Below are 24304 nucleotides of genomic sequence, written 5' to 3'. Positions count from 1 at the left end.
TCTAGAGAGCCTTCGCCTCAACAATCACCTTCCAGGAGGCGGCATAGGCTTGGTCCCGTTCTGAGGGGTAGCTGTCCCATTCGCAGGAGGAGGCATCCCTCCGCCTCCATGGCCACCACCACCACCTCCGCCTCCAGGAGGCTTGTCGCCACCACCTCCTCCTCCAGGGGGCTTACCACCACCACCACCACCGCCGCCGCCAGGCTTGTCACCCATGCCATCACCCTCCCCGCGCCCACAACCGCTCATATAAAGCGTGATCTCGCCACAATTGACGCCCTGATCGTTCTTCTTGTACAGGTTATACGTCTGGTTCTCCGCCTCGCACTGGAAGTACCGCGTCTGGTCCTGGAACTTCATCCGGCCATCGCAGCCCGCGCTCCAGCCCTTGTCGGGCTTCTGTCCCTGATCACATTGAAGCGTCTCGGTAGGGGCTGTTTGTATATGTCAGTCTATCTGCTTCCAAAGTTCGTGTTGTGGCGGAGAGAACGGGGAAAGGGGTTCAGAAACTTACGAGTCCACCACATGCCGCGCCGGCGGGTATCGACAATCTCGCCCTTTTCCATGCGGAGGATGACGGGCTCGAGGCCGATTCGCAGCTGGCCGCTGTCCAGTTGGCCGACCCAGCCCGAGACGGAGCCTTTGGCTCGCATGCGGAACGAGTTGCATTCCGTCATGCCGCCGCCGCCTTTTCCTCCTCCTCCTCCTCCACCGCCGCCACCACCGGGTTTGTCTCCTCCACCGCCGCCAGGCTTGTCACCGCCAGGCTTATCGCCTCCGCCTCCGCCTCCACCGCCTCCGTGACCGCCTCCATTGCCTTTGCAGTCATCTCCTCCCTTTCCACCACCGCCGCCACCACCTCCGCCACCACCTCCGCCGGGCATACCAGGAGGCTTGTCACCACCGCCGCCGCCGCCGCCACCGCCGGGAGGCATACCAGGCGGCTGCTTGCCTCCGTGACCGCCCTTGCAGTCATCGCCGCCCTTCCCGCCACCTTCACCAGGCTTACCTCCGCCCTCACCGCCGCCTCCGTGACCTCCACCTCCACCGCCGCCGCCGCCACCACCACCAGGCATACCGGGCATGCCAGGCATACCGGGGGGCTTATCACCACCCTTACACTCTCCGCCGCCACGACCACCGCCGCCTCCTCCTCCTCCACCTCCACCTCCTCCGGGGTGATGTTCCGGGTCCATGGTGTTATTAGTCTCCCTGGGCACAAGAGCTAGAGCGAGAGAGCTCGTGGCCAGGGATACGACTGTAAGTAAAGAAAGACGCATCTTCTCCTGCTTCTTCTTTTTCTGTGCGTGTGTGTGTAGTGTTTTTGGACTTGCTCCGTCTACGAGAGACTAGGAGTAGTGGTGTTGATTGTGATAGGGATGACGACAGACGGTTACTCGCCAACGGGCTCCGAGGTAAAGTAATAACCTCGTGATGATGGCCCGTGTTCAGGGGGGGAAAGAGAAAAAAGGATGATGTGCTGGGTAAGGTTTACACACAAAAAAGAAGAAGCCTTTTTGATCCTTCTTTTTTGGTTGTTGATCCAGCGCAACTAAAAAGCGAATGCTGGGCGGATGGTGTTCGGATAAAAGAAAACAAAAAGGGGTGAAGAGATAAGAAGACTAACTCCTCTAGCGGGAGGAAGACTTTCATCTTTTTATGCTTTCTAGCAGAACCCCTCCTAAAGCTTTTTGAGTATTTGCCGAAGTTCCTCGTTCTACGAAGGAAAGACGAGGCGGGGTTCAAAACATCCTGCCTTTCCCTCTCAGACGCATACACACCCCTCCTCCTCGCATACAGGAATGGCGAACACGAAATAGTCTTTTGACTTGACTAGTTACCCGAGAGCAGAAAATCCGAGTAAGGAAGGCACACACCGGTGGGCGAGAAAGTGAGGGGAAGAGATCTCGAGGAGTAGGAGGAGGAGGAGGAGGAGGGGTGTGGCGAACAAACCGGCGTGTTTGGTTTCCACGATGTTCGACTCATTAGGCGACGAGGAGAAGGTGATGTGTAAGGTAAGGTAAGGTGAGGTAAGGTACCGACATGTAGGCAAGGGCAAGGGGTGTTTGCCGCCGTCCCGGAAGAGAGAACAAAAACCAAGGCAGAGAGGAACAAGAAAGAGGGCGAGAGAAACAAAAACATCGGATTACACGGTCCACGTGGGGTCGACGGACTTGCCTTCTCGTCGGAATATTTCCTCCAAAGAGATGTTGCGATGCCGTGTGTGCGTGTGGTTGTTGACTACCGGTACCTACTCGAATCTCGAATAAGAAAAGGGCGTTGTAAGAACTCTAAATAAACCTTCTTCACGACTCATATTCTTCAGACGATCGTCGACCACTTCTCTTCTCCAATCGAGATGGAGGGAGGGGTGGTGGTCCCAGATAGAGCAGAGCCAAGAAGGAAAGGGACCGTTTTAACACTAGATGGAAAGAAGGAAATCCTTCCTTTGCAAGTACAAGCCAACCAAAAAGTTTGATTGTCAATGAGGAAAGAGTCAAGTCAGGTTCGCTAGTTGAGACGGGGAGAAGTTGAGGGAAACTCTCCTGCTTAGTCGTGACGAGGAACCTTACGTCGGAACTTTAAACAACATCATCGAATCCCCGTTTTCTCCGTCGGCCGATGTCTTTGTTTTTGGTGCTCAAGTTGTAAGGATCGACGATGCGGCGAGGCAACCGACGAAGCGAACGACAGAAGCCGAAAGAGGGAACATGAGGGGGAGGCAAAGGAACAAAGTTTTCATCGGTGAATCAAGTGTTTGTGTATTGTGACCGACTGGCGGGCAGTCAGGCCATTGGGTTTTCTATCTCTAGATTCTTGTTTCTAGTTCGGTTCTTTCTGAACCGAGAGAGCCTCCTGTTTTTCGTGAAGAGACTTGAGGGTATGGACAATGTCTGTCCACGGATGGCAACTTGCCATTCAAGACAGATAATCTGGGGGGTATCATACGGTAACATCGCTAAGCGTCACATCCCTCGAGAGATGGCGGGGGAACAACAAGCTTTGGGACACATCCCGCGGCTGAAGCCCGAGCTTAGCTGGAGAAACAGGGAAGCGCGGAAATCCGGGATCTGCGTCCTACGGCAGAGCCGCAATCAGGTGCCGACGCTGGACAGCCTCAATGTCTGGAAACATTCAGGCTTCGTGAAACAGCTGCCCTGGGCTGGCCCGTGATTCTTCACGGCAGAAAAAAGCCTTCCGATTTCCTGGGCGTCCCCGATTGCGGAACGTGCCAGCTACACTCGCTTTTTTCGTTTTGTTTTGTTTTTTCCCGAGTCAGCCCCAACCCAAATGGACTTGGCCGTTTCCCACCTGTGCAGGTGAGGCTGCCGAAACTTCGGCGTCGCAGCGGAAAAGATTCATCTAGCAGGTTCTCGCCTGAGGATTTCACGTCTTTGTCTTTCTCTTCTTCGAGGCGTTGCTGGCACTACGGAGCGATGCAGCACGGACCGAGGTGTTGTAGCTCGTCTCCGAGGCAGCGCCGTCACCACCATCTTCGCTCGCAGAGTCGTCGTCTGATACTTCATCCAGCGGGATCATGTCGTCCGAGGCATCGCCTACGTCTTCAGATGCCTCGGCCAAGGACTTATCGCCCTCAGCCTTGTCATCGTCAGACCCGAAACCTTCAAACTCCTCATCGTCCCCTTCTTCTTCGTCACTGGAGGGTCCCATTGACGTATCGGCGACACTCTCGGCCACATCGGCAGCGTCACGCTTCCGCTTCTGCGGCATCTCGCCAAGCCTGCCACCACGGCCCTCGATGCCCTCTGTTGTCTCCGCACCTTCCTCCTCAACAGGCGCAGGACTGAACCAAGGGATCTTGCCGCGCATGAAGTCGTTGAGGACCATCTTGGCGACACCGTCCAAGTCGGCCTCTCCGTGCTTCAGAAGACGACCACCCTTTCGGGCAAGCATCTCGAGGAACTCAACGTGATTGGTCCAACCCTTGAGTCCATATGTTCTCTCCATGTGATGTGTCTTCACCTTCTCGAGGACAGCCGGAATGTACTGCTCGGGATTGTGGACGTTCTCTACGCGAACCACACCTCTCAGGAGAAGATCCTGAGGGGTGTCGGTCTGCGACGGCGGTACGATACCGGGGCAGTCAATCATGTCTATGAGGAATTAGTTGCACGCCCAGAGATGTTGAAAGGTAGTTGGCGATGACTTACAAATTTTGCGGGTGAGTGTGATGTACTGCCAGACCTTGGTTTCTCCGGGAATCGGGGCAACATTGGCGACCTTCTTCTGTCTCAGAGTGTTGACAATGGAACTCTTGCCGACGTTAGGGTAGCCGATGAGACCGACAGATATCTGCTTGCGATCGCTGTGGAGCTTGGCATACTGTCTCAGCAACTCAATCAGACTACCCTTACCGAAAGGATTCGTCAGACTAGAGTGCATCGCCAGCGTAGGCTTGTCCTTAGAGAAGTGCTTCACCCAACGGGCCTGTATCAAGTTAGCTTCTGCATGGAAGCAAAATACTGAAGAATCAAGATCATCTTGAGAGTATGTATGCTTCACTACTAAGAAATACCACCATCGAAAGGCTCGGAAGAGCACTGGCAGACTTCAACTCATCGGAAGCAATTCTGTCTCATGATAGGAAATCCAAAACGGACCCCATCAGCCCTGATCCAAGGACCAGGACAGCGAGACAGCCCTCGATTTTCCCAGTGTTTAACGGAGAACTTCCATTGTAAGCACTCAAAAGAGTGCGGAACGCTTCCTGACAAAGACACTGGGGTATGGGATGGGGGGCACGAGAGAATATTTTGAAAAAAACTTACGGCAACACTGGTGGGCACCAAGTCCGTCTTGTTCAAGACAAAGATGAGATGCTTGTGAGGTGCCTCCTCGCGAAGGTACTTCTCGACACTGCGACATCTCGTTCCCAGAGGGTCGCGAGCGTCCAAGACGTGGATGACAACGTCGGAAGAATCCAACACACGGTACAGCTCGTTCCAGATACGCTTGCTCTGACCCTTGTTGAAGATGGGCTCAATCGACAGGGTGACGTGACCTTCATCCTCGTCAGGACCACCGGATTGGCCGCTGAGTAGCTTGTTCCGCTCCTGGAGCTCGTTGAACTTGTCAAGGTCCTTGTCGACCTCACCAGCCAAATCCGCAATGGAACCGGCGCCAATCTTGACGCGCTTCCGCTGGGACTTGGGACCGAACGTGTCTCCAAAAGAAGACGTCTCAATCGTCATCTTGGCCTGGTGCTGCTTGATACCGTTGACGTTGTCGGCACCATCCTTGATCAAGGACATGGGCAGCTTGTTGCTCTTGAGCAGGACCGAGTAAGGGTCCGCGGCCTTCTCCGCCATGGCGCTCCGGAACGCCGTCAAGCTCTCCTGGGAGATGACACGAGTGTTGCCGAACCACTTGCGGTTGGGCTCGATCCGGGCATTGGGGATTTCTCGGCTCTGGAAGGAGGCGGCCTTGGTGATCTCTCCGTCGGCGTTGCGCTGCGGCTTGCCATCCTTGTACATGTTCAACTGCCTCACCCGCTTGGCAGAGCTGTAGACATTGCAAAGTCAGTAACCCGTTCGCGCAATACCGAGCCAACACGGCATGGGGCCGTATAGAGGATTAGGACCTACCGGTAGAAATTTTCGCCCTTGACCTTGACATTGCCCATGCCATCGCCGGTCTTGCCCTGGCGAACCTTTCGGCTCGCCTCTTTCTTTCCGGTTCCCATCTTTTTTTTGTGACCGCGAACTCGCCCAGTCGTCGACCTTATTGAAAAGAAAGGGGAAGACTGGAAGAGAAGGGAGGAAGGGGGAGACTGGGCGGGAGTTGGAGTCGGTGAAGTTTTTAGAGAGGATTGAGAGAAGGAGGTTGGAGCTTCGCGCGCACTGAAAAGGAAGTTCTTTCTCTTGCGGGTGGTGGGGTCCCTTGGGAATTTTTTAGTGGGGTTGCTGAAAATTTCTGGAGCACTTCGGGACGAACAACCGCCGTTACACCGAGGAGCCAATGAACGATGCCGTGGGTAAGAAGGGTTGTCCTCCACAGCTGTAGCTCCAAAATTCACACCCCCAGTGTCTGGTCCTTTTTCGCATCTTTCTCAGAGACCGGGAACTCAACTGAGCAAAGGAAAAGTTTGGAGCGCAGAGAGCTGCTACTCACTACACACCCGAGCGTGTGTCTATCCAAACCAAGGCCGCCCTCGAGAAATTCTCAGGTCCATCCATCCAAACAGCAAAGCAGCTTGCCATCTCAAGCCACGAATTGACTCCATTCCCAAACCCGCCCGCTCCTATTCACACCCAGCGACTGCGGCCTGATCACCATCAACCCGGCCGCAATGTCGTCACGATGCTCCTGCGCGCGGCTGACGCGCCTCCCGACGACAATCGTCCCCAGACAAGCCACCCTCAACCTCACACGACCCTTCTCCTCCACGACGGCTCACCTCAACGTGCCCCCCCAACACCCAGACTGGATCAAGGTCCCGACGCCGCCCCAATCCCAAGCCTCTGAAGAGAAACCCCCCATCGTAAAGGGCACCCTCCCCACGCCCCGCGATGTCTTTCCAGCAAAGGAACAGGACCGCAAAGTCCAACCCTCGTACCTCCTCGAGACGGCGCCCGCACCCACCAGCGCCTCCTCCACGAAGCCCGCGCCCCCCGGCTCCCGCCTCGAGCACCGCCGCCGCATGGCCGAGTCCCGCCGCGAGAACCTCGGCATCGCCCTCCAGGGGCTCTACCAGCGCAAGCAAGAGGGCGTTGAGGCCGTCACCACCGAGAGACAGCGCCGCCTCCGCGACCACCAGCGCGCCGCCCTCGCCCCCGAGCGCGCAGACGACCGCCTCACCCGCGGCTCGGTCCTCTCCTCCCTCGTCGAGACCGCCTCCGTCGCGCCCAACAAGGACCGCTACGACCAGGCCAACGCCAGCAAAGCCAGGACAGCCAGGCTCGCCGCCAAGAAGAGCGAGGCGAAACAGGACGCCCTCATGGAGCTGTACATCAATGCCTCCAAGTTCATCGTGACCGAGGAGGAGCTCGGCAAGCACCTGGACCAGCTCTTCTCCGAGGACTTCTGGAAGCGCCAGGGCAAGTCCATGGCCCACGATGCCGACAACGCCTGGGACGTCTGGGGACAGCCGCCGACGGTGCAGACCATGTTGAACGATATGCTGAAGACACAGCAGCGGGCCATCGACTTCCAGATGAGCGACCAGGACAGGACCGTCAAGAGGCAGAAGTCGATTGCCGAGGAGCTGACGGGCGGCAAGATGGAGTAAGGGGTTACATTTTGGAATGGCCCGCCGTTCAGCTTGAAGTCGGCTCATTCGGTGGGTTGTATCAAAAATACAAAAAAGGTGTATTGGCCGTTGTAACATCTCACATCTGTACGTTGTGGTGGCTTTGGGTCATGTCTCTGCATATCACCATACCATACTCCGGTTGCAGGGCCGCTTGGGGCGCACATGTCAACTTGTACTACTATCAATTCTCTGTAGCATTATAAAGCCATCAATGTCAAACTATAAACGACATGACAATCCTCCAACGCCGTGAAGCTGCCCATATGCACATTGACAGATTATTGCCATTCGAAAGGAAACTGCTATGTGTATCTCTGTGTGGCCTCTATATAATGACCCGAAGCTGTTGCGGCTCTTGCTACAGTGGCCGTCACGCTTGTATTCTTACAATTGTATACCAAAAAGCGCCTTGAACGTCGGCTCGAGCTGGCCACGCATGCCGATCATCTCTTCTCGACAAGAAGGAAATGCATGGCGGCGTAGGCAAGAATAAGGAAGACAACTCCAAAGGTACCGAGGCTGACGACATCGGTCCAAAGGGCGTCATTGTTGAAACCGAAGGAGCTCAGAATGGCGGCTCCAGGGACGGTGATGTCCAGACCGTACTTCTTATCCACCAGCGTGAGTTGCAACACCTCATTGACAATGAGCGACTCGAATCCGTAATGGAAGATTGAGAGCATCTGGAGCCAAAGAGCGGCCTTGGGGATGGCGTTGTGGTTGAGCAGCAGGCCAGCGAAGAGCAAGCTGAACAACATGACCAAGCTACCAATCAAGTTGGCCACCCCGCCGTCTTTGCAGATAATGCCAATAAAGAGGCAGATCGCCGCTGCAGCGAAGTTGAATAGGACCAGAACAAGAATGAACTTGAAGAAGTGGCTAGCATCGGGAACCAAGCCAGTCATCGGGTAGATGATGGCACCCATGAGAAGCGGCGGGATGATTCGCAGCGGGATAATGTCGAATAAGATCTTGGCCGCAAAGTAGGTGATTGGTGAGTAGTAGCCGTTGGCGCGCTCTCGCACGAACAAGAGCCTCTCAGTAGCGAAGACGTTTAAGCTGGTCAGAGTGCTGAATCCGAACAAGGCCAAGAGGAAGAAAAAGAGACCCAGGCGGTTCTGGAACCCCGGAATGTCATCTGTCAGTCCATAGAACAGGTAACCAGACAGAACCGCGAGCAGAATGGCAATAGCGTAGTGTGTAAGCATGAGGATCGGGTTTCTGTACAGGTTCTTCCATGTGCGTTGAGACAGAATGATGAACTGGCGGGTGTAGCCAACGCGAACATAGCCCTTGCCGATGGCACTAATGTGGATGTTAGGTCCTTCAGGGTTGTAACCGTTGGCATTCTGTCCATTGGCACCCTGGGCGGCACTGATAGACTGCTGTATCTCGTCGTGCGTAGAGCCTGCAATATCCGACTCGGCGAAGGATCGAATCAAGACGTCCAGGTCAGTTCCGTCATATGCAGCCGGGGGGAGGTCGTGGGGATCTTCGACGTTGGCAGGCGGGACATAGCCCGATTGATTCTGAAGCTTGTACGATCCAACATCCTCGCCGCCGGCATCCGAAGAGGCCGCCGTATCAACGGCGTTCTTACGGCGAGTGAAGAGCTCCCTTTCTTGGCGAATCTTGACGGAATCACGGCGGTGGTTCTTGGGACGGGAAGACGAAGATTCAACACCACTGTCATCACCAATGGAGCCACCAGAAATGCTTGCGATAGACTTAACAGCAGTTGTGCTGCTGGGGCCCAGGCTAGCAGCATCCGCGTTCAGAGCTCCGTCGTCTTCGGAAGTAGAGGCACCAGCGTGCATGGTGAGGTCGACCAGATAATCGGCAATGTTGAAGCCTGGGGGGCACGAGTAGCCAATGTGGTCGAAGTAGGCCTGGCATTGAGAGAAAGGACCCGAGTATACCGCACCACCACGAGCTAACAAGACCAGTCTGTCGAAAAGCGCCACAATGTTGGACCGCGGCTGGTGAATGGTGAAGACGACAGTACGCTTGTAGTTCTTTGCCAAAGTAACCAGGCATTCGATGACATTGAAAGCGTTGTAGGCATCCAGGCCGCTGGTAGGTTCGTCCAAAAACAGGATAGAGGGGCTCGTGACGAGTTCGCAGGCAATGCCGACTCTGCGCTTCTCTCCACCAGAAATACCTCGGCCCTTGCCTTCCTCAGAGCCGATGAGAGAGTCCCGAATATGGTAAATGCCCAGCTGCTTCTCAACTTCGAAAACACGTTGCTCCTTGGCAGCACGACCCATGTTACGGGGTAGACGGAGGAGAGCACTCGTCAAAATGGTCTCGTGCACTGTCAGAGTGGGCAGCATGGTATCCTCTTGGTCGACAAATCCGATAACGTTTTTGTATTCAACATCGGTAACCTTTTCGCCGTTGACGAAGAAATCACCAGAGACCTGGCCTCTCTTGTTCTTCCGTGCGAGAATATCGAGGAAAGTGGTTTTGCCAGCTCCCGAGGCACCCATGATGGCGGTCACCTCTCCAGGATGGGCCATACCCTGAATGTTGTTCAGGATTCGCTTTCCGTTGAGCTCGTAGGCGACATTCTCAAAGTAGAGAGAGGCAGGCTTGTGGTCGGCCATGAGCTTCAGGCTTTCGTCGTCAGAGTCGTCCAACACGATGGCGCCATACTTGAACTGTCGGCGAGAAAGGTACCACGTGAGGAGGATGACGGCAACAACGAAAAGGGAGCATGCGGCGATAATACTGGCGATGAGCGGGGTGTTGATCTTCTTGACCGGCCTTTCGTAACCAGGGACTTCGGTGTGGTACAGACACTCTCCAGAGCGACAGCTCAGTTGGATGCTACTGTCGCCGATCAAGGACAGGATCAGGTCGTCCATGGCAGGCTCCTTAAAGGCGCAGTTGTTGACGCCTCCATTCTTCTGCAAGCACTGGAACTCGGCAGGGCCCTTGATCTCCTCCACTAGGAAGTCGCCAATGTCGACGGAGCCGTTCTCGCCACAGAGCATGCGGTCGGAGATGCAGTTGCATTCGATCTTGTTGCACTTGTAGTCCGTGCTGTTCTGGCTGTCGTTGATGTCGGCATTTGAGGTGCACTCGTTCAAATGGCAGTAAAAGGATTCACGTTCGTCAACCCAGACTAGAGCAGATTAGCTTGGTGGTCGTCAAGAGTGTACGGACAAGCCTACATTGGAAATCGCAGTTGCCCTCTTCTTTCTTGCAGGTAAAGGTGACTTGGGGACGCTTCTCGCCGAGGAGATCGGTGATCTTCTTGTTGGTGACATCACAGATTTGGTAGTTGTGGTTGATAACCTCGCCATTCTGGTAGCAAACACCGCCCTCCTTGGTTTCCATGAGAGCGTCGCAGGCCTTGTTTTCTGTACAGACATTGCAGTTGATGCCGGTCCAGCCGTCGTCGCATTCGCAATTGTCACCGGTTCGTCGAGGTCTATCGGTGTTGTCGCCACGGGAGAGAGATCCGCAAACTACGGGGTACGTGTCAGTGATGCGCCAAACTTGTGCGACTATAGGGATGAGGAGCGTTTGGACGTACGTGGTTCGAGACAGTCATCGCCGCCGAAGCCCTCGGGACAGTTACATTTGCCCGTGTAGTCATTGCAGCCGGCAAACTGAGTGCACTTGTGGGCGGGGAGAAGACAGTTGAAGCTGCGCAAAGGAAGTATGTTAGCATTGGGGAGGTTACGACACAGGCGAACGGCGGCTTCTCGAGATGGGGCCTCTCGAGCAAGGCACTCACCAAGGAGGACAATCAGAGGGCCGGTCGTCAAGCAGGGTAAGCTGGGCACGCAGCATATCGGCCGTGGTGGAGTAGTTGCGCTGTGCCGAAGCCAGGACGGGAAGACATGCCAGAGCCCCGATAAGGAGGCTCCTCAAGGCGGGAGGAGCCATGATGGGCGGGTTGAAGTGGCGGGCTAGACACCGAGTCGGATGCGAGCAGTTGAACAGTGGCGGCGGGAGAGATGTCGATGTCGAAGGAAGGTGTATGTTGGGAACAGGTCGGAGAGGGGAGAAAGAAGGTCAGATCATGGAATGGACAGGACCCAACGGAGATGGACACGGCTGCGAACAGAGCGGCGGAGGATGGATGAGAGTGGAAGCTCTTGGCCTGCGGGAGGAGGCGTGTGAAGACAGACGGCAGCGACAGACCAAGGCACTGAGCCGAGTAGCAGTCAGTACCTATCAGGAGCACCCGCCCGATTGCGCTGGAGCCGGCCGATAATAACCCGCAGCAGTAGCAGCAAGCTGAGCACCCAGCAACCAGCGACGCGGCTTTGCTGCGACCTGGCTCAGGTACGTATCCACCCGAGGAAGAGGTGTCTCCAGCTCAACGGTCCAATCGTGAGGTGGCGGTGGCGTCACCGTGGATAAGTGTAAGAAGTACGTACCTCGACAGGCTGGGGACCCCACTGTGCCAGTTGGAAACACGCACCAGCGTCCCGTGGGGTGGCTGAACCCAACCCAAGGGCCTGGCAGCCTCTTGTGCCTGAGTCTTCAGGTCAACCTCTCTAGGTAGCACTCCGTAAGGTATGTACTACGGTAGACATCCAAGTACGTATCCAGAGATGACACCTCCGGTTCCTCTAGCATCCTGTAGCTCAATCTGTCAGACTTCTTCTCTTGTCCCTCAAACCCCCGCCGTTTGCTCAGTCAACCGCTTCTTTGGGACGGGACGAGACAAGCCGCTAAGAATAGTTCCTCTTTGTTCCCCCCTCCCTCGAATTCTTGGTACCTACTTGGTGTAGAAACCTCGATAGCTTAGCTCAGGCCCTGCCCAATGCAGACAAACATACAGGGAAGACGCCTGCCAGCTACGAGATCCATGAGCATTACACTCTGTGACCTTGCACTCACTACTGACGACGTCGCCATTGAAACACATCGATACAATGCCATCGTAGATCTAAGCGTAAAGTCAAGCACCAGGCATGTCCATATCCCACTCATCCGACGCTTACTGTGTAGGTAGGCGGAGCTGCCAGTTGTGATGTACGCAGTCCATCCTCCCAACCATGCAAAGTACAAACAGCCACGATTCGACAGGTCGGAAGAACTGCCTGAGGTCTGAGGTACACTCTCACATGCGGTACATGGAACAATCAATTCAACAGGCTGCAGACGCCGGCTTAGAGCAGGGACTTCAACCAGTACAGCTGCAGGTCGTCCCTTCACCACAACAGATCATCACCTTCAGTTAGGCCGAGCAGAATAGCTCCAAGGAATCTTGTACATGTCAGGAGTCTCAGGACTACTTTGGCCCGAGGAACTGACACTGGCAGTGACACTGACACAACACGACTCTATACTCGGTACATTGCTTGGTACATTGCTTGGTACATTGCTTGGTACATAAGATCCTGGGGCACAAGTCAGAACCAAGAGCTATCTAGTCCACCCCCGTTCCACCTTACTCTTGGAAATGGTTCTTCTCGTTCCTCTCCGAAGCTAGCAGCTCCAGCCACAGCTCAATGGGACTAAACTCAGCTCAAGTCCAATCAATCTCATTGCTGTATCCGTACCTTTGGTCTTGCTCTCCGCATTGAATGGAACAACATTCAGGTACCCAACATCCACGGCATTATGCTTTTCTCCAACAGCACAATCCCGTGCATCTGTGCCCGCGGATAGTCTTCCTAGTGGCAGACGGTTCTCCCATGCGCACCCTGTTGACGGGCCATTGACATGCATTAGGCCCGGGACGCCGCCGTGTGCTCAAAGTGTCCAATGTTCTCTGAACAGTCCGAAGACGCATCCAGTCCGTGCTGATACGCGGGATTGCCATTAGTCGCCTTATGAACGAGGTCGAAGCAACTGTGCGAGTGTGTGAGTGTACGTGTTCATGAGCAAAAGTGACCATGACTCTTGTTTGAGATCTCAGTTTCCCATTATCCCGCCAGCCTTGGCATTGTATCAATTCAACCCGGCGCAAATCGCAAAAGCCTCGCTCCTCCACGTTTCTACCACCCTCTCACTCCCACAATATTGCTGCCCACTAGGCATCCTTTCCTCGGCTCACCTGTCATCATCCTGATTCACACCTTCAACGCATCCCGCATTGCCCCTCCCCCAACAATGGTCCGGATATCGGCCTTCGACGTGGAGCAATGGATGGACGAGTACGAGACCACCCCAGGCTGCCTCAACATCGCTGAGACCTGCGCTGCCTCCGTCTCCGTAAATGACCTAGTCGCGCTCTCCGAAGACAAGCACGCGCCCGGTCCCGTAGACCTCTCCACAAAGCTAGTCTACGGCCCCATCCGCGGCTCCGCCCGGCTCCGTCAGAGGGTCGCGGCGCTCTGTGGCGGGGCCGGGCCAGACTCGGACGACTCACAACCCGGCGTGCTCTGTGAAGACGACGTGCTCATCACCCAGGGCGCCATCGGTGCCAACTTCCTGGTGCTGTATACCTTGGTGAACCCCGGCGATCACGTAATCTGCGTGTATCCCACGTACCAGCAGCTCTACAGCGTCCCCGAGAGTCTTGGCGCAGATGTCTCCCTATGGAGGCTGAAGGAGGAGAATGGCTTCGTGCCTGACGTGACAGAACTCGAGGCCCTCGTCAAGCCCAACACAAAGGTATGTTTCTCCAACTTCACCACCTTCTTCGGAACTAACTCTCAACACCAGATGATCATCATCAACAACCCAAACAACCCAACCGGCATCCCCATCCCCACCCCAGTCCTCGCCTCCCTCGTCACCTTCGCCAAAGCCCGCGACATCATCCTCTTCTCAGACGAGGTCTACCGGCCCCTCTTCCACAACCTCTTCACCCCCGGCGCAGTCCCAGACGTGCCCCCGCCCCTCACAACCTTCAACTACCCCAGAGTCATCGTCACAGGCTCCATGTCCAAATCCTACGCCCTAGCCGGCATCCGCATCGGCTGGATCGCCTCGCCAGACAAGGCCATCATCGAAGCCGTTGCCTCGGCGCGCGACTACACCACCATCAGCGTCTCGCAAATCGACGACCAGATCGCGTCCTACGCCTTATCAAAACCCGTCTGGGCGCCTCTTCTGCGGCGGAACGTCGGGCTTGCGGTTAAGAATAAGGCTTTACTTGAGGCGTTTGTGGAGAGGCATAGGGGCGTGTGTTCGTGGGTTAGGCCGCTGGCTGGGACGACTGCGTTTGTACGATTCACGCATAGGGGTGGCGAGGCTGTGGATGATGTGAGGTTTTGCTTGGATGTGCTTGAGAAGACGAACGTGTTTTTCGTGCCGGGGTCGAGGTGTTTTGGTCATGGGAGGGATTTTAAGGGGTATGTGAGGATTGGGTATGTGTGTCATACTGAGGTGCTTGTGGAGGCTTTGGAGAAGCTTGAGGCGTATATGCGTGTAGCATTCCCGGAGTAATGCGTATCTGCTTGAAGTCATCATGTTGTCCTCGGGGAATCAGGTGAAGTAGGTATGCTACTTAGAAGCCCCTTTATGATGCGATGACGCTTATCCGGTGTGTTACGCGCATCTTGTGTACGATGTCCAGACAGATCTGTATGATCTAGAAGGCAATGGTAGATCTGCTCACCAATGTCAGCCCTCCTTCATCTAAGAATCATTGAAGCGACACTACCGTCTCTCGCTTGATGTTGCTCAAGATTCTAGGCGACGGTCCCCATCGAAAGTAAAGGCTGTCGAGATGTAATACTTCTCCTTGCAAGTAAACACCAGATCCAATGTCATGTCTTCCATCCCTGTGCCATTTCATCACATGGCAATGATCCAGACGATTGCTTGCCGTCTTTGCGAAGAAGTTCAAACTTTGGTGCGAGAATCTAGAGGCTCCTACGGTATCCAAAATGACGGAACGATCCCAAACATGACCCAAAAAATGAGCTGTCTGTGGCTTTATGTAGAACCACCGATATTCGAAATCGCAACCTTTGCAGTACCCAATGACGCGTTGATACTTCCTCCACTAGGTCATGGACACTTCAGATGGTGCTCATGCCTTTGATCCAAGGAATTTTACCTGATACACCTAGGAGCGGAATGATCGTGGTTTGTTCGTCAGTGTGTATTCCAGCCCTTATTTTGAGGGAAGAACCTTTGCAATCGAAACGAGCTCGTTGTCCCTCGAGTGGGGGCGTAGAGCCAGACGTAAAGCTGTTCCCTTCCAGCACAGTAACATCAATTCACATTAATATTTGCACATTCAACACAGTGAGGCAAAGTTAGATCAAGAAACATGTGCTTTTGGGTAATATGGTAGGTATCAAAGGCGCGACTACTGCCGCGTCGACTGCCACATCCAGTCCTCATGAGTTTAGCCTCTCAAGAATAAAAAAAAAAGTCTCCATCCAATAATATCACACCACCTTCTTACAGTCTGCGGAGGATATCCTCAATGACCTCAGTGGTCTTGGCAGTACCGCCCAAGTCGGGGCTGAGAAGCTTGCCCTCCTCGAGGTTGGCGTCAACAGCGGCGTAGATCTTGGCGGCAGCAGTCTCCTCATTGAGAAACTCGAGCATGAGGGCGGCGGAGCGGATGGTGGCAATGGGGTTGGCAATGTTCTGGAACTGGATATCCGGGGCGCTACCGTGGCAGGGCTCACCGATGGCGAAGCCCTCGCCGACGTTGGCGCTGGGCACGAGACCGAGGGAGCCGACGAGGGCGGCGGCGCCGTCGGACAGGATGTCACCGTACAGGTTGGGGGCGACGATGACGTCGTAGTCTTCGGGCTGGCGGAAGAGCTTGTAGACCATGGAGTCGACAATCTGCTCCTCGACGGAGACCTTGCCGGCGAAGCGGGGGTCGGCGAGAGCGGCCTTGGCGGTGGCGCGGAAGAGGCCGTCGGTCTGGGAGAGGACGTTGGACTTGTGGGTGATTGTGACGAGGGGACGGCCGTGGATGCTGGCGGCGCCGGCGTCGCGGATCTTTTGGCGGCGGAGGGCGATCTCGCCGGCCATGGCGGCGATGCGGTGGGAAGCGTTCTCGGAGATGCGCTTAATGGCCTCGGCGACCTTGCCGTTGGGGCCGTCGTACGTCTTCTCCTCCTTGACGTAGAGGTCCTCGGTGTTCTCGCGGACAATGACCATGTCGATAGGCTTGGCGGCGGTCAGGACGGTCTTGACGGGGCGGACGTTGGCGTAGAGGTCGAGCTTCTTGCGCAGGGCGACGATGGGGGAGGAGTAGCCCTTGACGGGGGTGGTCGGGGAAGAGACGGCGCCGAAGAGGGCGCCATCGCACTCCTTCTTGAGGATCTCGACCGTCTTGTCGGGGAGGGCGGCGCCCGTCTGCTCAAAGGTCTCGAAGCCGGCCTTGAGGTCGGTGAACTCGAACTTGAGGCCCAGGTAGGAGGGGAGGGCCTCGAGGACACGGCGGCCGGCGGGGATGACCTCCTTGCCGATGCCGTCACCGGGGATGAGGCCTGCGGGTTGGAGTGTTAGTTAAGCACGGGACGAAGAACAAGTCAATTAACTCGATCGAGGGCAGTCTTACCGATTCTAAGAGTTCTGACAGACATGACGGGCGTCAATTGGCGTCCAAAGTGCTGATTTGGAAGATGGGTGAGGGATTGTCCAGACAGAAGCTCTGGGAGAATGAGTCGCAAAAGTAAAAAATAGCCCACCTGCACGGTCGATATCGGAGGTACGGGCCATGCACACCGAGGGCCGATCCGGCGAGCGACCAATTGGTGGTCGGCACTGACAAGATCCCCCAGGGTCCTCACTGGCTTACCTTAGCCGCGGTACGTACTTTGCGGGTGGTTATCGGAGCTCCTAAAATACGGTTGATGCCGCACTATTGCGTCAAGTCACGGTTACATTGGGAAATCTGGGATGCATAGTAGCACCGAAAGCGCGTCTTGGGACTCTGTTTGATTCGCTTTCGCGTCAATGGCCCGAGTCGTGGCTTTGGAGTCTTACTTGGAACTTGACTTTCGGCAGGTTTGGGTCGTTATGCGCTGTCAGCCTCGATGCTGCACCCACCTTGTCCTCACCACTTGTCATGTTTGATGCCGCAAACTTGCCGTCTACTGCGGGCTATAAGACGAGAACCATCCTCTGAGACGGAACCTAGGGAGTGTAAGGTAGTTGCATGTTCGCCGCCGACTTTCGGCCATGGAACGCACTACACGCTGGAAACCGGTCAGTCGGCATATGAGAGAGCTCACGGAAGAGGGAGAAGTGGCCCAAAGGCAGAGCAAGGGCCGAGAGAAATTTCCTCCCCACATTCTACACTTCTTAGCGTATTGGAGAAGAACGGTCCCCCAAGGAATCGTCGAGTTGAAGAGCGGGAAAAGGGCCCCCAAACCCGGTTCTTCCCTGTTGCTGCGAGCTTCCAGAAGACGGAAGGTTCGCCTCGCGCCGGGAGCGGTATGACAACCCCCAGAAGCTGGAGTCCTTGAGTCCTTGCCTCCCCTCCAGGCTCCGTGTCTCCGTCCCGAGATGGGAGATGATGTTCACTTGCCACTACTAGTGGACACGACTAGACACATATCGGAGGCGGGATCGAGACTGGAATGATTGACGACCGGGTAGAAAGAAGAGGGGTTCCAGGTTCCAGTGTTCCAGATACACAACTTCTCCTCACTACGGATATTGAATCTTGAAGCACTCGAGGCGATGAAGACGATGGGAGTTTTGCGGTTATTGATTGATAATGGAGATGGGGCTTTGTTTGCAGTTGCTGGAGCAGCCGGATATACTAGCAATGATGAGACTGGTTTTCAATGTCAACAATGCTAACTTTTTTCTCTCTCCTTCCGCTTCCTGTACGGATACCTGCGCGTCTTTTTTGTCTTCCTTTGTCCCCGCGTGTCTGAGGGGCCTGAGGGGGACCCCCTTTCTTTGAGCGAATAATGCATTATGTTCCTGGATAACGGGCCAAAGCTAAGTTACGTTAGACGACAAAAGGCGGTAAGCCAAACCACATGCAGCTACTAGATACACGAAGGGCTCTGCAGATGGGTACGCACTAATGCACAAAACGGATAGGAAGTTGGAGAGGTTATCTGAAACAGGAGGCCGTGCATAAGTATCTCGATACGTAGCTTTCTATTCGAGAGGGGAAAGAGAGCAAGAAGGAAAAGTTATCTCACAAAGAAGCTGTTCTGGAGACGACACGGACAAAGGAGAAGAGAATAGACACCGAGGGGGCGTTTGACAATTCGAGATCAATAGCCAACACCCGTCACGCCAACCCACCTAGGTAGTCAGGTACGAACAGAGTCATTGCTCTCCGGCTAGCTGATTCCGAAGTCTGCCATCTTATTCAATTTGCCCGTGGCCCCGAACACTAGCAGATGGCTCCTCTCACTGAGGCTTTTTAGCACGGCCGTCGTTGACACAAATCTCCCGACCAGCTCAGAACGCCAATTTCAGGTGGGAGGGGCACCATTGGGGGCCAGTTGGCCTCTCTTCTCTCTTCCCGACTCTTGGACTTTTGAGCCTTGAGGCCCAAAGGATGGATAATCACGAGTACCCAAGCTACTCCGTCGAAAAAGGGGGCCTTCGATGAGATCCCAGGGCCCATCACCAGTGACCACCCACCACTCAAAATGATGAAACCAAAGAATCACTGTCATTCACCCAGTCGTCTTCGTCGTGTCTGGAGAAGCTGCATCTCGATACCACAGCAGTGGCCCGGAGGAAATGAGCTGCCTTCCAGAACCATGTTCTCTGGTAAATTGACCCCGGCTGGGCCAATGGATTTCCCACTCGGGGTCCCTGCAGTCGAATTCGAGAAGCGAGAGAGGATGGTCCAGGGCCAGTGACACGAGGTGGGTTGCTGCACTGCTGCAGGCGTCCTGCATAGAGGAAGCCCATGTCCGGAACGGTGCTGTGTAGATGCATAAGTACTTTATGGATACACGGTACTTGAGGCATCTTGAGGATGGATATCTCGGCTCCACTTGAGCTTCAAGTACCTTGTACAGCACACGTACCTTAGCTTCTGTGTGAGTGCGGATACATGCGCCTTACATAACATCCCACCGCCTTGTGAAGGTGTCAGGAGTGCAACTTGCATCTGGCAGGCTGGCAAGCGCGTCGGGAACGGTTTGGTAGCGTGGTAGCAGAGCGAGCATGTGCGTTCATGGGAACCCCTGAATACCAGTCCAGTCCCTCAAGCACCCCTCGAACCAATGCCCCCTATGGTGAAGTGTCTGTTCAGATGAATAACTGGTCCTGGATAGTTCAGCATAGACAGACAGCGAGGTTGGAAAGCGATTAACAGTAGTGGTGGTGGGCTCCTTTGGCTCGTTTGGATCGATCCAGTCACGCCCATTGCCCAAATATCCACGTCGGCCGTCCCTTTTCCGCCTCTGATTATGATTATGGGGTGTCCGTAATTTAAATGCCAGCCCTGAAGGCCAGCAACCTCACTTCCCTGGGTCTTCCCCTTCTCGAACCACCCACCTTTCGACTCTCGTCTTTTTCTCCCCCATACATCACCGGCACTATCACTCTGATCCCAACGGCACGGACACGCAAACGCGCGACTGCGACTGACCACCTTACAAGTTACGACCCTGCCGAGGCCTGGGGACGAACGAGACTTTGGCTGAGACATCCAAACAACACATCACCCAACACAAACTGCATACAACACCACCCACCGCAACAACCGCTTGCCAAGAGCCATACTGCCCGCTACCATCTTCTGTTTGACAGCTTCAACAACCAAAATCCCCCGGCCGACTGTTGATCATGCATCTCCAGCTGTCATAGCAACTCGCTATTCCTCTACCATATCTTGCCCAACACTCAAAAACCTCCAGCCGTTGGGCAGAGTCTACCTCACTGCACTGACACCGCCGCGACGAGCCCCCTCCGCCCCCCTGCGCCGTCCTGCATCGACTCACGAGAGCTGCGTCGCGACATTGTGTGCTGCTTTCCCTCCGATCCCGACTTGAGCCCCGACTCCTCTGCAAACACGAGGACAGACCCGGGTATGCGCCTTCTCTCCGGCAACATCCAACGTCCAAGTCCACCATTGTAACCCACCACGCCTGGCGCACGCGATTCTTGCCTCTAAACTTCTTGTCTCAAAAAACGATCCACCCGTCGCAACTTCCACGTATCCCTCATAGCTTCCTCCAACACCCTGGTTGAAAGGAGTCGCTCGTCAGCGACCCAATACCGCCGCCATGTCAGGCGTTAAGAACCTCCGGGCCATGTTCGAGCAAAAAGCCGACTCGAGCCCCCCGGATCGGGGAAGGTCCCCTGGCCTCTCCTCCAGTAAGTTCCCCCGCCGTTCTTAGCTCCATGGCCATAGACGCAGCTTCTTTCGGGGTTTGACCTCTTCCTGAGGCCAAGGACCACCCAGCTTTGCTCTTCAGACACCGTCTATCCATTGTGTACGCTTTTCAACTAACCTAATACTTTCTGCAGACGGCACCGAAACCCCCCCTCCGTCATTCACCCGCCCACTCTCCAAGATTCGAACGAGCTTTGTTGCCGTCGAAAAGGACGGCAGAGTAGGCCTCCGCCGAGATCCCAGTAACGAGTCGAGTGTGTCCCAGCGAAGGCTCAGCAGCCACACCGAGGGAGAGGCATCCGTGTCTGGCCTCTCTGATAAGACAATGGCCACCGAGGATACTTCTGGGGGCTACAAAACAAATATTGTCGGCAGCCCCATTCCCGAGTCTCCTCGCCGCCCCGACGCGGACAAGCCGACAAATGGAGCCTCGCCTCGTAACTTGGGTGCCCTGAACAACCACCCGAGCCACAACCCCGATAAACACGTAGACATCGAAACGCCTACACCAGAGCTGCTCCCAGGCGACCCGACGCAGACGTCGTCCGACCACAGCAATTCCAATGGCACCGCTGCTACAAAGAACTCGGCAAAGACCACAGCTAAACCCCCTGCCAGACTGGCACCTCCCGCTACCATCACGAGAGCAAAGACGCCGCTTAGGTCCCCAGTCACGGCCAAAGCCCCCACCACGGGAGCTGCAGGCTCCAAGCCGAGCGCCCCTAAGGCGCCGCACGATACCTCAAAGAAGCCGGCCGAGAAGATGGCGACTTCGACACCCAAGTCAGGCGCGAAATCGGCAGGCACCAAGAAACCTACCCCCGTGCAGGTTTCTCCCTCCAGCGGCGTTGGCTTCGTCAAGCCCAAGGTCAAGTCGCCCACCAAGCCCGTGAAGCTGCCTGCTTCGCTGATGGCCCCGACTGCCGCCTCAGTGCAGAGAGTCAAGGAGGCTCCTCGTGAGTCTCTCTCGCGTGCCTCTGGCAACCAGGGTCGCCCGGCTAGCAGAGCGAGCGCGCCCGGTGCTGCGGCACCACCCAAGACTCTGAAGCGCCAGAACTCAGTCATCAACCGGCCCCGGCCCAGCATTGGCCCACCGCCAAAGAAGCCCCTCCAGGACCACCCCATCACCAAGAAGGAGAAGGAGGTTGACGAGGGCTTCCTGGCTCGCATGATGCGACCCACGGCGAGCTCGTCTTCGAAGCTTTCGGAGAAGGCTCCCGTTACCCCTCCTAGAAGCAGGAGTGCAAAGCCCAGCAGTGCCAAGAAGGCTTCTGCTTCAAGGAGCCCCAAGAGAGCGCTCTCTAGGCCGGCAGCGGTGCGAGCGGGAAGCCGCACAGGCAGCCCTTTCGCCAACAAGAAGGAGGCTCCCGTCAAGAAGGTCGTTGAGACCGCAGAGGCCGAGGCCATCGCCGAGGCACCGAGAACCCCAGAGGCAAAAGCACCGGCCACACCAGAACCCATTATCGAGGAGACTGCGGCTGAAGCTAGCCCAGTTAAGGAGACTGAGGTTAAGGCCCCTGTCACGGAGATCGCGGCGCCTGAGCTGGAGGCCGTCACCGAAGAACGTGTTGAGGAGCCTGAGCTCGACGACATCACGCAGCAGACTGCCACGCTCGACCTCAAGGAGGAAGAGGCCGAGGACCAAGAGCTTAAGAGCCCGGATGAGTTTGAGGAGCTGCTAGCGGATGAGAAGGAGGCGGCGGAGGACAAGGTGGAGTCAGCTCCGGCCCCTGTTGAGGCGAACACAGAAGTCAAGACTGAGACTGCATGAAAAAAAACCTGTGTCGAAGAGCGGCGGAGGTGATTGTATAGTTTTAGAAACCATTGGGGTGTACCATGATACCTGACCGACAAAAAGGCGTAAATTACTTCGTGAGAGATTTCAAAGTTCCGGAGCATGGAGAAGTTGGTGTCTGGAGCCCGAAATCAGTTATAGAGAATGAATACCACTCGCACAGAATTATATGGATTCCTTGGATATTGGATTGTTCCGTGGTGATTATAAAACGTGAATGATTTTCTACGCTGTCCTGCATCCTGGTGATCAGTGTCTGTAGAGTAGCTGAACGACAGCTCGACCTAGGTGGTCCTGAAGGGCAGGCGTTGCTGCAAGCTGGCTACGGGGCCAAAAAGCTTCAAAAATGGTTTGTTTGTGTCTTCTCTAGAATACAACTTTTGTACAGTATATGGAGGACATGGCTCTTGCAGAGCTGCCGAGGGTTGACTTCGAGGCCTGCCCTGTGGTGCCTTCTTTTTCCCAGGACTCCTTTTTTCCGAGGCCCGGTCACTCTCTCTCCTCGTAGGGAGTGGCCATCATAATCGACCCTTCTCTCAAGGCCATCTTCCTTTTCCCCCCAGCCTACAACAAGACTTTCTTTTGCTTCTTCCTTATCTCGCCCGGCACAGCACCATACCGCCAACTTTCCTCGCCAGCGCCTCCCTCGCCTCCAAAATACCCCTATCCGTAGAAATAAACAGGCACTCCCCCATCGCAAGCCCCTTGACGAGGCCATTCTTGGTCGGGAACCCGCGCACGACGAGCTCGAGGTCCTCGATGTGGACGTTGATGGGCCTTGTGGGCTTGGTGACCATGGTCAGGCCGCGGAGGACGGGCTCGTTGTTCCAGTACTTGAGGCCGAGCCAGAGGCGGCGCGTGGCGACGTTGGACGAGGTGACGGGTTCCGGGTCGCGGAGGAGGTCTTCGGGGGCGGGTGGGGAAGGGCCGCCGCGGTAGAGGGAGGAGACGAAGCCGGAGCGGTGGAGGGCGAGGGCGAGGTTGAGGTTTTGCTTTGTGTTTGTGACGGAGGTCATTCCTAGGCGGGCGCGGGATGCGTTTTGGAGGTGAGAGCACATGTTGATTACGTTTGTTAGGCCGCCCATTTTGGATTTGAGTTGGGGAGCCTTTGGCTCGCCGGGTGAGTGAGTGTGTGTGGGTGTTTGGTTTTCGGAAGGGTTCGAGGGGGAGTGGGTGTGGTCGTTGAAGTCGTTCGCGATGCTAGAGGACGGTTGTTGGTGATTTGTCTTGACGTGCTCAATTGGCGGGCGGAAGCTTACTGTGTTGATGTTCAATTAACGGTCGGTTCGACGGTGTACGGGTATCGAGGTTGGAAAGGAGTGGGCGTTGCGCGTCGACTGGCTCCAATGGTACCGCAAAGTATGATCCGTCACCACGCAGTCAAGCCACAGGGAAGCTATCGCCAAAAATTTGGACACGCCCAGCCCGATGGATGTCGAATGATGACTAAGGCAGAAATACATCGGTACCTCGGTCACCTTTACTCACCGTATCACCTCACCTCATCTCACCTCACCTTGGAAAAAAACGGCCAAGCTAGAACGGGTCCGTGCTCCACGGCGCTCACGTCGGACTCCACTCCCCGACGACGGTAGTTTCCCGTGCCACGGCTGCCCACCAGTGACCAACCCCCGGCCGGAGCTCCTGATTGGCTGTCCCCGACGTCCTGTAAGCGCCGAGTTGACCACTCGATGCGACCAGCTGCAGCTCACCACCCATGCATTTCACAGTGGACGCAACGCAAGCAGGGCCTGGCACGCGCATGGTCTAGCTTGGAGCTTCTGGCACCTGCAAGAGAATGGCGGGGGTTGGGTTGGGTTGAAGGGCGTTTGCGAAGTCGCAAGACCCCAAGATTAAGGTAGTGTGATTCTTCCTTTTTGTCACTTGCGAATTGTTTTTTTGCTCATGCCACTGGAGTCTGGAAAGGGGGCTCTCGAGGCGGTCTGGCTACCGAGTGGTACCAAGATAAAGAGAGAAGAGGGCTAGAGGGGTCATTGGGTGATTGATCACACAAGAAGGACAGAGAAAG

The 24304-nt window shown here is 55.6% G+C and overlaps 8 protein-coding genes across 8 annotated transcripts; 3 read left to right on the top strand and 5 right to left on the bottom strand.

Moving 5' to 3' along the window:
- Positions 1–192: 192 nt before the first annotated feature.
- Positions 193–775, bottom strand: BDP55DRAFT_661494 (uncharacterized protein). The gene has a single exon (XM_060574733.1). The coding sequence runs from the start codon at positions 675–677 to the stop codon at positions 453–455; it is 225 nt and encodes a 74-aa protein (XP_060430571.1). The 5' UTR covers positions 678–775; the 3' UTR covers positions 193–452.
- A 2612-nt stretch (positions 776–3387) lies between these two features.
- BDP55DRAFT_693310 (NGP1NT domain-containing protein) lies at positions 3388–5704 on the bottom strand (the record flags this gene model as incomplete). Its single annotated transcript, XM_060577207.1, has 4 exons — positions 3388–4115; positions 4173–4449; positions 4791–5523; positions 5607–5704. The coding sequence occupies 4 exons, from the start codon at positions 5702–5704 to the stop codon at positions 3388–3390; spliced, it is 1836 nt and encodes a 611-aa protein (XP_060430570.1).
- A 322-nt stretch (positions 5705–6026) lies between these two features.
- BDP55DRAFT_703613 (uncharacterized protein) lies at positions 6027–7501 on the top strand. The gene has a single exon (XM_060577970.1). It carries the CDS (start codon positions 6311–6313, stop codon positions 7247–7249), a length of 939 nt encoding a protein of 312 aa, XP_060430569.1. The 5' UTR covers positions 6027–6310; the 3' UTR covers positions 7250–7501.
- Positions 7502–7716: 215 nt separating this feature from the next.
- BDP55DRAFT_727880 (ABC-2 type transporter) lies at positions 7717–11170 on the bottom strand (the record flags this gene model as incomplete). The annotated part of the gene is made up of 4 exons (XM_060579363.1): positions 7717–10400; positions 10450–10746; positions 10815–10927; positions 11019–11170. The coding sequence occupies 4 exons, from the start codon at positions 11168–11170 to the stop codon at positions 7717–7719; spliced, it is 3246 nt and encodes a 1081-aa protein (XP_060430568.1).
- Positions 11171–13082: 1912 nt separating this feature from the next.
- On the top strand, positions 13083–14927 carry BDP55DRAFT_767777 (aminotransferase class I and II). The gene is made up of 3 exons (XM_060581004.1): positions 13083–13855; positions 13907–14796; positions 14850–14927. Exons 1-2 carry the CDS (start codon positions 13352–13354, stop codon positions 14630–14632), a joined length of 1230 nt encoding a protein of 409 aa, XP_060430567.1. The 5' UTR covers positions 13083–13351; the 3' UTR covers positions 14633–14796; positions 14850–14927.
- A 528-nt stretch (positions 14928–15455) lies between these two features.
- Positions 15456–16816, bottom strand: BDP55DRAFT_661483 (homoisocitrate dehydrogenase). Its single transcript, XM_060574732.1, has 2 exons — positions 16719–16816; positions 15456–16647 (listed from the first exon to the last, which is right to left on the bottom strand). The coding sequence occupies exons 1-2, from the start codon at positions 16741–16743 to the stop codon at positions 15599–15601; spliced, it is 1074 nt and encodes a 357-aa protein (XP_060430566.1). The 5' UTR covers positions 16744–16816; the 3' UTR covers positions 15456–15598.
- Positions 16817–20370: 3554 nt separating this feature from the next.
- Positions 20371–22251, top strand: BDP55DRAFT_693305 (uncharacterized protein; the record flags this gene model as incomplete). Its single annotated transcript, XM_060577206.1, has 2 exons — positions 20371–20461; positions 20615–22251. The coding sequence occupies 2 exons, from the start codon at positions 20371–20373 to the stop codon at positions 22249–22251; spliced, it is 1728 nt and encodes a 575-aa protein (XP_060430565.1).
- Positions 22252–22551: 300 nt separating this feature from the next.
- On the bottom strand, positions 22552–23672 carry BDP55DRAFT_661478 (ribosomal protein S8). The gene is made up of 2 exons (XM_060574731.1): positions 23535–23672; positions 22552–23475 (listed from the first exon to the last, which is right to left on the bottom strand). Exon 2 carries the CDS (start codon positions 23358–23360, stop codon positions 22869–22871), a length of 492 nt encoding a protein of 163 aa, XP_060430564.1. The 5' UTR covers positions 23361–23475; positions 23535–23672; the 3' UTR covers positions 22552–22868.
- Between the last annotated feature and the right edge of the window lie 632 nt (positions 23673–24304).

The sequence above is a fragment of the Colletotrichum godetiae genome (assembly GCF_030913485.1).
Source record: "Colletotrichum godetiae strain CBS 193.32 chromosome Unknown BDP55scaffold_17, whole genome shotgun sequence".
Taxonomy (NCBI): Eukaryota; Fungi; Ascomycota; class Sordariomycetes; order Glomerellales; family Glomerellaceae; genus Colletotrichum; species Colletotrichum godetiae.
Note: the sequence above shows the minus strand (reverse complement) of the source record. Positions and strands in the feature narration are given on the sequence as shown.

Excerpts from the sequence above, each read along its gene's own strand:
- BDP55DRAFT_661494 (XM_060574733.1), bottom strand. The coding sequence starts at position 677 with ATGACGGAATGCAACTCGTTCCGCATGCGAGCCAAAGGCTCCGTCTCG.
- BDP55DRAFT_703613 (XM_060577970.1), top strand. The coding sequence starts at position 6,311 with ATGTCGTCACGATGCTCCTGCGCGCGGCTGACGCGCCTCCCGACGACA.
- BDP55DRAFT_767777 (XM_060581004.1), top strand. The coding sequence starts at position 13,352 with ATGGTCCGGATATCGGCCTTCGACGTGGAGCAATGGATGGACGAGTAC. Across the intron at positions 13,856-13,906 it reads TCGTCAAGCCCAACACAAAG|ATGATCATCATCAACAACCC; the intron begins GTATGTTTCTCC and ends TCTCAACACCAG.
- BDP55DRAFT_661483 (XM_060574732.1), bottom strand. The coding sequence starts at position 16,743 with ATGTCTGTCAGAACTCTTAGAATCG. Across the intron at positions 16,648-16,718 it reads TGTCAGAACTCTTAGAATCG|GCCTCATCCCCGGTGACGGC; the intron begins GTAAGACTGCCC and ends TCCAACCCGCAG.
- BDP55DRAFT_661478 (XM_060574731.1), bottom strand. The coding sequence starts at position 23,360 with ATGGGCGGCCTAACAAACGTAATCAACATGTGCTCTCACCTCCAAAAC.